At 42.5% G+C, this 13,009-nt stretch overlaps 2 protein-coding genes across 2 annotated transcripts in view; both read right to left on the bottom strand.

Annotated features, from left to right (window-relative positions):
* Positions 1 to 3,551, bottom strand: part of LOC134497173 (uncharacterized) — a 38,400-nt gene extending 34,849 nt beyond the window's left edge. Inside the window, exon 1 of the mRNA XM_063302852.1 lies at positions 3,531 to 3,551. Within this exon, the coding sequence (XP_063158922.1) occupies positions 3,531 to 3,551 (21 nt within the window). The remainder of the gene's footprint in view (positions 1 to 3,530) is intronic.
* A 2,210-nt stretch (positions 3,552 to 5,761) lies between these two features.
* Positions 5,762 to 11,597, bottom strand: LOC134497172 (uncharacterized; the record flags this gene model as incomplete). Its single annotated transcript, XM_063302851.1, has 4 exons — positions 11,552 to 11,597; positions 11,100 to 11,468; positions 10,224 to 10,333; positions 5,762 to 6,073 (listed from the first exon to the last, which is right to left on the bottom strand). Coding segments are annotated over exons 1-4 (837 nt in total), but the record flags the coding sequence as incomplete, so codon positions are not given.
* Positions 11,598 to 13,009: the final 1,412 nt, after the last annotated feature.

Here is a 13,009-nt window from a genome sequence, read left to right as displayed (position 1 = left end):
AACTGCAACATTTGTCAAGGAAGAATTGTAGGTAATCACCTTTCTACCTCAAATTAGATTTAAACTTTTTAAAAACTGCCCAGGTTATTCTACCGCCCTGAATTTTCCTTGGTCTCCTCTAGCAAACTGCTAACCAGGTTCCACAGTGATAATGCTAAGATCAGGCCTGTATTCCAACTTGCTATGATGGAGATTCATCTGCTGCTTCTCACTCCAATGACACAAACACAGCCTTCTGTGACTGAATCAACTTGGAGAGTTGTTCTGAGGAAGAGAAAGTTCTTGCCGGGCTTCAGACTCACTTCCTCTCACTGTGTCTCTTGCACAATAATAGACTGCCGAGTCCTCCAGCTTCAGGCTGTTCATTTGCAGATAGACTTGGCTTTTGGAGTTGTCCCTGGAGATGGTGAAGCGTCCCTTGACTTTGTCTGAGTAGTAAGTGTTAGATGAGCCTGTAATTGTGCTGGCCACTCATTCCAGTCCTTTTCCAGGGGCCTGTCTCACCCGGTGCATCCAGGAGCTGCTGAAGTCGAACCCAGAGCCTTGGCAGGAGAGACGGAGGGACTCTCCAGGCCTCCTCACGTCCCCTCCGGACTCCACCAGCTGGGCCTCTGACAGGACACCTAAAATAAAAGTTGTTCTAATGAGCTCTCCTTTATGCAAGAATTAAAATGGAAAGAATCTGAATAGGAGGGAAACAATTACCTCTGACGACTGCTAGTAAGGAAACCAAATTCAGGAGGATTAAAAAAAAGAAAAGACACTATTTCATCCTATCCAAATGGAAAACAGCTCCCAGATTGCCCAGGCCAAGATCAGCTCTTTGTTCCTCTTGGCACTCAGGCAGCTTTCTCAGCTCCCTCTCAAGTCCCCTGGGAAAATGCAGCCTTCTGGGGCTGAGTTGACTTGAGAGCGGCTCAGAGGAAGAGAGAGTTTTTGCCAGGCTTCAGACTCACTTCCTCTCACTGTGTCCCTCGCACAGTAATAGACTGCCGTGTCCTCCAGTTTAAGGCTGTTCATTTGCAGATAGAGTTGGCTTTTGGAGTTGTCCCTGGAGATGGTGAAGCGCCCCTTGACTTTGTCCGAGTAGTAAGTACTGGAACCGGTATACATGTATGCCACCCATTCCAGCCCTTTTCCAGGGGCCTGTCTCACCCAGCTCATCCAATAGCCCCCGAAGTTGAAACCAGAGGCTTGGCAGGAGAGACGGAGGGACTCTCCAGGCCTTCTCACGTCCCCTCCAGATTCCACCAGCTGGGCCTCTGACAGGACACCTAAAATAAAAGTTGTTTTAATGAGCTCTCCTTTATGCAAGAATTAAAATGGAAAGAACCTGAATAGGAGGGAACCAATTACCTCTGACGACTGCTAATAAGGAAACCAAATTCAGCCACAGGATCATTTTTGCTCCCATTAAAGAAAGAGGAGAATTGACAGGAAAGGATTCAGGAAAGGGCACAAACTTTGTGTTATGGGTGTAGCCTGAAAAGAGACACCCTGGGGCTCCTTTAAAGGGGAAATTGTGGCCCGATTTACATATCGCTCAGCATAAAAGAGCCACTCGGGGCTTTGAGGTATAGATTTAGTTCGACACACCTTTCACACATGGGACGTAGATGAAAGGGCAGCTTTACACTGGAATAATTAAAGCTTCTGACATATGCTCCTCACTTAATGTAAGGGTTTTAAGGTGACAGAAAGAAATCAGGCCTTGAAATTTCCTCAAAAAGCCATGCTACAGTCCAGAAATAAAGAGGAAGGCACATCGGAGTTCAGGATGGTTGCTCCACAGTTGTTGCCTCGGCCACGTTCTTTGGAAGAAACCAAAATTAAGTCAATGCAGACCAAGCCATAAGGGCCAATTAATAGGCGACAGATGAATTTTACATACACATCCAAGTCTCAAAGTTGGAATATAAATCATTGGAAGCCTGTGTAATGTTTCTTATTGGTTTGGTTTTTAACTCAGTAGCCGTACTGATTACAATTATTGGGGTTTTGTGGGGTTGCCATTTTTATGGTCTTCTTATCTGTTATTACCTGCCCAGAGTTAATTCATACTAAGACTCAAAAAAACCCCTCTCCTACACTTATTCCATGGACTGTGAAACGGAAATAAATGACTTTTCATTTTCCATACAATTCAGTTTGTTCTATATTTACCAAAGCACATCTGTTCTCAACTCAGATGTGGCTTCATGGTGAGGAATGTAGTCTCTTGGGATATTAAACTTTCTTGAGGTCTTTTCAGTGAACTCTTAGGAAAATGAGAGTAAAAATAATGATGCCTCCGAAGTGAGACAAGGCCTGTAGACCCTTCCTTTGCCCCCCTCCCCCTCCCCCACCCCACACATATGCACAGTGATTCCGTGTGACAACACTGCCCCCTGGTGGAAAACCTGAGGAGGGGAGGCATCTACTTAACTTTCCTTGGAGATTCCTGCTTTAAGAAATGGTAATTAGGGCTCAAAAGAAATGAAAGAGCTCCAGGAAAGTGAAGCTGGTTCTAGGGAGTATTCAAAAACCACACCTTTGTTATATGACAGGAAATTCCTGTGATGGGTTATTCTATGAGATACTGTATTTTCCTGAGGTCGTGTATTCTTATTTTTTCTCCTAAATATCATGAAATCGTGTAAAAACGAGTTGGGAAGCACCATCTCGGTCATATAGTACAAACCATCCCTAAGTGGTGGGGAGCCAGACCCCCTCTGCAGACCTCCAACAAAAAGAGGCTGTTCTGGCCAGATTGAAGCAGGTCCCCCTCGTTCTTCCCTTGCCCTCGTTTTATGCCAGGCAGACCGGGTTGGAACGGCATTTTGTTGGTCAAAATCTGCTCTGTACCAGTTCTGTATTCTGTTGGATAAGACAATAATTCATAAAACCTCTTGTCCTTCTTCTACGATTCATTCAGGGTGGATGACTGTGGTTTTGCTATATATGAGACTTAGAGGAAAACGTAATTTTATCCTCTTTTTATTTTTCTTTTTTTCTTCAAACAGTATCCCACTTTTTTTACATAAACTCCATCTCTCCATTCACCGGACCCCTTTTGGCCATTTTCTATCCTTCAATTAAAGCAGAAGCTGTCACTGAATATACAGTCCTCAGGATAAAAGAGGCACTCAGTGCATTGACCGTCCACCTTTCCTTGAAGGTATATTCCAGAAAGGAGAGGATAGGAGAGGAGAAATATCCCTTAATTTACAAATGTATTCATGGAAAATACTCACTCTCTCCATTCACATGAGATATTTCTTTGAAACTGTTTTGAAATTATGGGCCAGTTGTTCTAGCAGTCAGGACGTTGGAAGAAATAAAACGCATATTTTTTTTATATGTCAAATCATGTCACTAGGATTGGCTAGCACCGACAAAGAATTATTTAGTAGCTACTGAAGAGAAAGAGTGGGAAGTCATAGGTGATTTCAAAAGAAAAAGTATGAGGGATTTTTCTATAAATATGGATTGTCAATGAAACTAGACATGTTATTCATTTATATTTCATTTTTCATCATCACCGATCTCACCTGAAGAGCATCTCTGGACATTTTGCCAGAAAAGTTCATATGATGTAGACTAAGCTATTGAGAATGATATTCGTAGCACATTCGTTGAAGGTCCGCATGTCGCAAACTCAAGAAATCTGTTTATAACAAACCTTTCCCCAAATGGCTGAGAAAGATAATCAATCACTTTGCCTTCTCCCAGTTGGAATGCAAGAAATGCATGAAAACTAAGGGACAATCTTCTATCATCCCTAAATTTATACATAATTTTCGGAAAAAAAGATATACTATCCATACAGATAATGTGCATTTTTTTTTATAGAATTTTGAGATTTTGGGCAAGTCCTTATAGCAGTCAAGACAGGAGTGTTGAATAATTCGTACCTAGGATAGAGAGCAGGGATACATTGTATTAAATATAAATCTAGCATTGCCATGTGGATGTTGTGGGGTTGAATTTCATAAATCACAGATCAAAAAGTACAAGGTGAGACCATAAGAGTAATTTCAATATATATTAACATAGAGGGAATGGGAAATGAGCATCATATAGAAAATAATTTCACTGAGGAGAGATGGCAGTATTCAGAGAAAAAAATGGGAATGAACTGAAATGTTCATCAAGGAAGAAATATAGGTACTGAATCCCTATTTGTTCCTCTCATGAAATTTAAACTTTCTTTCTCTTATTTTTAAACTTCCTAGTATATTCTCCTGCCCCAATATTTCCTTTTTTCCTTGTCATGGTTCCATTTAATTTATGCCCAATTTGATTGCCTCAGGCTCAAAAGATCAGCCCAAAGCAGCAGACCGCAAGACAACTGGAGTTTTCGTATCTCCCTATAAGGGTTGGGCAGACGTTTTCTTTTAAACAAAGAAAATATATATATCTACAGTAGAAATGTGAAACTGCTCCAGACAGTTGCTCCTCATGGGAAGGCCACAACACAGCAGTCTCCACCAGGTTTAGTCCTCTGGGAGACGAGGGAGTAGCCATCTTTTTGCTCAAGCCACAGATGGCACCTTTGAAGGCACACTCAGTGCCCCCTAGTGTAACATTGGTGATCGTCACAGGTGGTCTAAGGGTCCAGATGCATCTGAAATAAGAGTTTGGAATTAATTATCAGAACCCTCCCCATCGAAAATGTTATTTATTTATTTATATAGTTATTTATTTATCTATCAAATTATCAGTTTAACTTTATGAAGTGACTCTGGGCAGCATAGAACACAGCGTAAGAATACTTAATAAATGCTAAGGAATTATTTTAATTATTAAAAACATTTAAAAATATAGAAAACTAAAAAAAAAGGAATATTAGTCAAGGTGAGACCATAGGAGTTATTTCAATATTTTTCTCCATTTAATTTTCCTGTTGAGCAAAGAGGCTGAGCGATTCCAACCTTTCTCCCACCCGGAGGTTACTGGGAAGGACGGCAGGTGGGGAGGCAATTTTCCTGAACCACCTAGAACATGACTTTCCCTGGAACTGACTTGAAACCCCCGATCTACGTTCCTTTGCTATTCTAAGTATTATAACACGACCGCAATTAGGCTACCCTTCGCCTGACGTTTTTAGGCCTTGTTTTCTGACTTCTGCCCCCTTCCTTGGTGTCAGACCACACCACACTCTGGCAGGCCTTGCAGCATCCTGAATTTATTACTACATTTCGACTGCTAGCAGAGGACAATGGTTGTAAACGTATTTAAACTTTCAATTGCCTGTATGTGTGTGCATCCTTTCATGTCTGTGTGTCTCTGTGTGTGTACATATATGTAGTACATCTATGGATAGAGGGAGAGAGGATATATAGACACAGAAACAAATGCACATAAAGAGGGAGAGGGGAAGATCTGCGTCTCAAGAAAGAGGAAATGAGGGTTGAACTTCAAAACCCATAAAACAATGAAGAGTTCTAATTACTGAATCAATTCTGTATTTCCTGATACTTTTTGAGAGCAGAACTTGAGAACAATTTCCCTTTGCTGTCTTTAAGGAGGATTTAAAAAAAGAAAAGACGCTATTCAATGTATATTCTGTACTGAGATTTGCCATTTTCTTCCTATCCAAATGGAAAACAGATCCCAGAATGCCCAGGCCAAGATCAGCTCTTCCTTCCTCTTGGCACTCAGGCAGCTTTCTCAGCTCCCTCTCAAGTCTTGGGGGAAAATCCAGCCTTCTGGGGCTGAGCTGACTTGCAGAGCAGCTCTGAGGAAGGGAAGGTTTTTGCCAGGCTTCAGACTCACTTCCTCTCACTGTGTCTCTTGCACAGTAATAGACTGCTGAGTCCTCCGGCTTCAGGCTGTTCATTTGCAGATAGAGTTGGCTTTTGGAGTTGTCCCTGGAGATGGTGAAGCGTCCCTTCACTTTGTCCGAGTAGTAAGTACTGGAACCAGAACCAGAGCTTATCCGTGCCACCCACTCCAGCCCCTTTCCATGGGCCTGTCTCACCCAGCTCATCCAATAACCCCCGAAGTTGAATCCAGAGCCTTGGCAGGAGAGACGAAGGGACTCTCCAGGCCTCCTCACGTCCCCTCCGGACTCCACCAGCTGGGCCTCTGACAGGACACCTAAAATAAAAGTTGTTTTAATGAGCTCTTCTTTATGCAAGAATTAAAATGGAAAGAACCTGAATAGGAGGGAACCAATTACCTCTGAGGATTGCTAGGAAGGAAACCAAATTCAGCCACAGGATCATTTTTGCTCCCGTTAAAGATTAGAGGGGACTTGACAGGAAAGGATTCAGGAAAGGGCACAAACTTTGTGTTATGGGTGTAGCCTGAAGAGAGACACCCTGGGGCTCCTTTAAAGGGGAAATCGTGGCCTGATTTACATATTGCTCAGCGTAAAAGAACCCCTCGGGGCTTTGAGGTATGGATTTATTTCAACACACCTTTCACACATGGGCCATAGATGAAAAGGCAGCTTTACCCTGGAATAATTAACGCTTCTGACAGATGCTCCTCACTTAATGTAAGGGTTTTAAGGTGACAGAAAGAAATCAGGCATTGAAATTTCCTCAAATAGCCATGTTACAGTCCGGAAATAAAGAGGATGGCACATCGGAGTTCAAAATGGTTGCTCCACAGTTGTTGTCTTGACCACGTTCTTTGGAAGAAACCAAAATTGCGTCAAAGCAGACCAAGCCATAAGGCCCAATTTATAAGCCACAGATCAATTTTACAAACACATCAAAGTCTCAAAGTTGGAATATAAATCATTGGAAACCTGTATAATGTTTCTTAGTGGTTTGGTTTTTAACTCAGCAGCCATACTGATTACAAACATTGTGAGGTTTTTGGGTTGCCATTTTTATGCACTTCTTATCTGTTTTTAACTGCCCAGGGTTAATTCGTACTAAGACTCAAAAAACGCCCTGTCCTACACTGATTCCATGGACTGAGAAACAGAAATAAATGACTTTTCATATTCCAAACAATTCAGTCTGTTCTATATTTAGCAAAGCACATCTGTTCTCAACTCAGATGTGGCTTCATGGTGAGAAATGTAATCTCTTGGGATGTTAAATTTCTCTGAATTGCCTTCAGTGGTCTCTCAGGAAAATGAGAGTAAATGTAATGACGCCTCCAAAGTGAGAGAAGGCCTGTAGACCCTTCCTTTCTTCTCCTCCCCCACCCCACACATATGCAAAGCGATTCCGTTTGACAACACTGCCCCCTGGTGGAAAACCTGAGGAGGGGAGGCATCTACTTAACTTTCCAGAGAGATTCTTGCATTAAGAAATCGTAATTAGGGCTCAAAAGAAATGAAAGAGCTCCAGGAAAGTTAAGCTGGTCTAGGGAGTAATAAAAAAATGCACTTTTGTTATATGATAGGATATTCCTTTCAATGGGTTTTTCTATGAGATACTGTATATTCCTGAGGTCATGTATTCTTATTTTTTCTCCTAAATATCATGAAATCATGTAAGAACGAGTTGGAAAGGACCATCTTGTTCATCTACTACAAACCATCCCTCACTGGTGGGGAGCCAGACCCTCTCTGCAGACCTCAAACAAAAAGAGGCTGTTCCAGCCAGATTGAAGCAGGTCCCCCTCGTTCTTCCCTCGCCCTCGTTTTACGCCAGGCAGACCGGGTCGGAAGGGCTTATCATTTTTCAAAACCTGCTCTATACCAGTTCTCTATCCTCTCTGAGAGGAGAGTAATTCTTAGCACCACTTGTTCTTCTTCTACCTTTCATTTGCAAAGGATTTTGCCAAATATGAGACCTAGAGGAAAACATAAATTTATCCTCTTTTTATTTTTCTTTTTTGCTTCAAACTGTATCCCACTTTTTTAACATAAACACCATCTCTACATTCACCGGACCCCTTTGGGCCATTTCCTATCCTTCAATTAAAGCAGAAGCTGTCACTGAATATACAGTCCTCAGGATAAAAGAGGCACTCAGTGCATGGACCTTCCACCTTTCCTTGAAGGTATATTTCACACAGGAGAGGGTAGAGGAGAGGAGAGCAGAGGAGAGTAGAGGAGGGGAGGGGAGAAGAGAGTAGTGGGGAGGAGAGTTGAGGAGAGGAGAGGAGTGGAGTGGAGAGGGGAGTAGAGGAGAGTTGAGGAGAGGAGAGCTGTTGCCTTAATTTACAAGTGTCTTTGGATAAAACAATCACTCTTTCTGTTAACTTTAGAGATTTCTCTGAAACTATTTTGAGGTCATGAGGAAGTCCTTATGAGAGTTGGGAAGTTCGCTACCCTGTTGTTTCCTTGACCTCTTGTTTTTGTTTGTTAGTTTTTTGGAAAAATTCCGAATATGTTAAATGGTGATCAAGCCTTGAGGAACAATTTGTGAGCCACAGTAGTTGTATCCACCCCACTCACAAATTCAGACTCAGATCACATTAGGATGACATACACTGTCTTGGCTGAATGAGAGAGATAAATAACTCCCTTTGTATTCAGCCAGAAAATCAGTTTCTTCTGTATGTAAGAAATCACCTGTTTTAAACTCAGACATGGCTTCACGTCTGACGATTTAGTCTCTTGAGAAGTTAAATTATCCTGAGATTCTCTGAGGGAACCCTCGAAGCCTAGTATCAGAAGATACAATCAACCTCAGAAATGACATTATATTTGTGCCCACTAGTCTTATTTCCCTGCCCAAACCATCCCTCATGGCCACCGAGACTAAGGGTGCAAGTGCTGCTCCCTTGTGGAAGTGATGAGGAAGAGGGCGTCATCAAACTCCCCAGGAAGATTCTTCTGTTGCAGGAGGGGATGTGAAACTCAGAAAAAATGAAGGATCTCTAGGGGATTTAGAAGGTCTAGTAAGAAATCCAAAGCTGTTCTTCTCCTTCCTGATAGGAAATCCCTTTTGAAAAGTTACTCTATGACCGGTTGTATATTCTTTGGATGGGAGAATTCTTAGTTTTTCTCCTAAACTCAGAACAAGCCACTGGTGCCGTGGCCTCTTCATGACTTGACAACTGCAACAGGGTGTAGATGGGGCTGCCCTTGAACCTTACCCAGAAGCTTCAGATGGTCCAGAATTCAGCAGCAGGCAGTGATAGGCTTGCATCTGTAGGCCTATGTACTATCTCTGCTTTGCCAGGTGCACTGGCTGCCCGTTGGATTCTGACAGCGATTCAAGGTGCTGTTCACTATCTATAGAGCCCTACGTGCCATAAAGTCTGGTTACTTGAAGAACTGTCTGTCTCCCAGAGTGTCTGCCTGGGTGATCTGATCTGGCAGGGCTACCGTGCTCACGGTTCCTTCGATGAAAGAATGCCATTGATTGGGATCCCAGCAGTGCACTTCTTGATCACCACAGCTGCCCTCTGGAACTCGGTTTCCCCTGAGATTCAAATGGCCCCCGTCCTACTGGTGTTTGAAAGGTCCCTGAAGAACTGGCTTTTCACCCAGGTCCTTGGCAAGTGTGATTGAAGCCCTTGTTCTTCTTTTTCTTTGTTCCTATCTAGGAAGAAGGCTCAGAACTGTCATCTCCTCTGAGTACACCCTTTCTACTTGCTCCATATTCAGAGGGATTATACACACCCACAGTGCCCCCTAGTGTAAAACCATTGAAGATGAGGCAGAGGGCTTAATTCCCCAAGGAGATATCTGTATTCTAAGAGGGGAAGGGAGGTGGGAAGAAGTTACTGAGTTCTAGAAGAGCAAAAGAGGTCCAGTAAGGGAGATGGGGATAGAATCTGGGCTCTCAATAATTAGGGCTGTGAAGGTCATTCTTGTGTTGGAGGTGGGGAGGCACTTTTCCTAGAATTCCTAGAACACGACTTTCCTCGGAATTGACTTGAGAACCCCTGATTTACTTTCCTTTGCTATTATAAGTATTAGAACATGACCTCATTTAGGCTACCCTGGGCCTGATATTTTTATGCCTTATTTTTGAAGCCAATTAGTGGACAGCCAGGACCACTGAATTGGAGCAGAGCTTACAAAGCAGAGGAGCTGTGCAAAGAAAAAGAATATTATCAGAGATAGCTTTAATGAGCATGTCAGAGGAACACAGGTTATTGATCTTAAACACTCAGCCCTCCCAGCATAAATAATTACATGCTTAGATAGAGTAGGTTCAAAGTAAAGTAAAGGAATATCTTACTCATTTTATTGAAGGTCCAGTTACATTTCCATTCAGAAAGGATGACATCTTTGTTCTTCTTTTGTCTTCCCTAAATTAATTCACATTTAGCCCTATAGCTGTAAGACCTGCCTGTAGAAAGGGGAATTCCAAGCCTACCACATGGCCCCCAGAAAGATGGAGCAGCACACAGCCGTGCACATAGCGCCCAGTCTTGAAGAAGGATGAAGAGAGAAAAGTGGAATTGGGAGTGGAACAATCAGCTTCCTCTGAAACATGAAGAGTTGCATCATGGGATGGACTCAATTTACATGCTAATGCACATGCTAATGAGGCATGCTGGATTGGCTAGTACCTCCAACAATTTTCTGGCATTGGCCCCCTTCCTCGGTGTCACACCACACCAAACTATTTGAGGTCTTACAGCATCCTAATTTTATTACCTGGCTACATTGCTACTGCTAACAGGGGAATATGATTTTAAACATATTTAAACTTTCAAATACCTATATATAACTGTTTGTGTGAGTGTGTGGGTCTGTGTATACAATTGTGTGTGTCTGTGTGTCTGTGTGTGTCTGTGTTTAGAGAGAGAGAGAGAGAGAGAGAGAGATTGGGAGGGAGACAGAGAAATATATACACAGAAAATCAAACAACTGTAAAGAAAGAGCCATAGGGTGGATCTGGGTCTCAAGAGAGATTAAATTAAGGTTGAACTGAAAAACCAATAAAAGAATTAAGAATTCTAATTATTGAATCCAATTTTGTATTTCTAGAGATTTCTGGAGAGCAGAACTAGTGAGCACTTTGCCTTTCACACCTTTCAGTAGTTTTTCTCTTCTTTTGCTTTGTTTAAACTATTCTTTTTTTTTTTTTTTCTGTTCAGATTTTCCACTTTCCTCCCATCCAAATGGAAAACAGCTGCCACAATGGCCAGGCCAAGATCATATCATCGTTCCACTTGGCTCTCAGGCAGCTTTCTCAGGTCCCTCTCAAGTCTCCTGGGAAAATGCAGTTTTCTGGGGCTGAGCTGACTTGCATAGTAGCTCTGACCAAGGGAAGGTTCTTGCCAGGCTTCAGACTCACTTCCTCTCACTGTGTCTCCTGCACAGTAATAGACTGCTGTGTCCTCCGGCTTCAGACTGTTCATTTGCAGATAGACTTGGCTTTTGGAGTTGTCCCTGGAGATGGTGAAGCGTCCCTTGACTTTGGCAGAGTAGTGAGTACCAGAATTTGGCCATATGAGTGCCACCCATTCGAGTCCTTTTCCTGGAGCCTGTCTCACCCAACTCATCCAATGGCTGCTGAAGTCGAAGCCAGAGGCTTGGCAGGAGAGGCGGAGGGACTCTCCAGGCCTTCTCACGTCCCCTCCAGACTCCACCAACTGGACCTCAGACTGGACACCTACAAAGAAATGTGTTTTGGTGAAACCTCCTATATACAAAAACAGCAAATTGAAGTAAATTCTATAGAGAAGTCAGAATTACCTCTGAGGACTACTACCAAGGACACCAGGTTTAGCCACAGGATCATTTTTGCCCCCACTAATGAAGAAAGGGGAAATACAGGAAAGGATTCAGGAAAGTGCACAAACTTTGTGTTGGTGGGGGTAGCATGAAGGGGAAACCATGGGGCTCCTTTAAAGGGGAAATGGTGTCCTGATTTACATATCGCTCGGGATAAAAGAGCCCCTCAGGGCATTGGGGTGTGATTTCTTTGCACACAGCTTTCACATATGAATTTGAATGGATGGAAACATCTCAGAACAATCAAGCAAGACTTTTTTATTGTTATTATCAGTACATACAAAAAAGGAGAGAATTAGATGAGAATAAGTAAAGCAAGATCTGATTAAATCTCATTAGTTGGGGAAAGTGTTTCAAGACGAGAAAAATAAACCATGTGCTGAAAATCATTTAAACAGCCCTGTTAGAGACTGAACAGGAAAAGAAGGCCACATCTGAGTCCAGGATCTTTGCTCCACAGTTCTTCCCTTGACCATGTTCTTTGAAGAAACCCAAAACAACGGAATGTAAACCAAGCCATAAGGCACAATTTGGAAGGCAGAGTGGAATTGCACTTATAAGTCCAAGTTGCAAAATCAGAATCAAAGAAATCACAGTCAAATTAGCAATAGCTGGACCCTGTGGAGTCTTTTTTGTTCTATTAGCTTGGTTTTCACTCAGCAGTTGGATGGATTTTAGATACTGGGGGTGGTGATGGTGGTGACTAGTTTTTATGGTGATTTCATTGGCTGCTAGCTGCCAAGGTTGATTCTGCAAGATGGGCAGCCATAAAAATCGAAATAATAATAATGGCAAGTCCCACATTAATATTAACCTGACCAAATACCCTCTCTTTGTGAGTGAGACACAGAAATACATCTCTGTTTTCCAAAGAATTCTGTTTGCTCATTATTTAGCAGCACCCATCTGTTGTCAACTCAGACATGGCCAGAGTGAAGACTGTGGCTTCTTGAGATGTGGCTTTTCTTTTTCAGTGATCTCTTAGGAAAGTGAGAGTAAATATAAACTGTCCTCCAAAATGAGACAAAGTCTGCAGACAATTGCTTTATTCCTCTGCCCCACCCCCACCCCACACATAGGGAAAGCGATTCAGTGTGACAACACTGCCCCCTGCTGTAAAATGGGAGGAGGGGAGACATCTACTTAATTTTCCAAGGAGATTCTTGCATTCAAAAATAGGAATTATGGCTAAGAAGAAATGAAGGATCTCCAGGAGATCTAAGCAGGTTTAGGGAGAAATCCGAAGCTGATCTTCCATTATATTATAGGAAATTGCTTTCGATGGGTTACTTTCTGCGAGATTGTATTTTCTCGAAATGGGGGGGGGGGTCTTCTCTTTTCTCTTAAATCTCATAAATTCATAGAATGAATTGGTTAGGAAAAACCTTCTAGGTCATCTCATAGAAACCGTCCTTAAGA

Source organism: Candoia aspera, chromosome 4 (genome assembly GCF_035149785.1).
Source record: "Candoia aspera isolate rCanAsp1 chromosome 4, rCanAsp1.hap2, whole genome shotgun sequence".
NCBI lineage: Eukaryota > Metazoa > Chordata > Lepidosauria > Squamata > Boidae > Candoia > Candoia aspera.
This window is presented reverse-complemented; position numbering and strand designations above follow the sequence as displayed.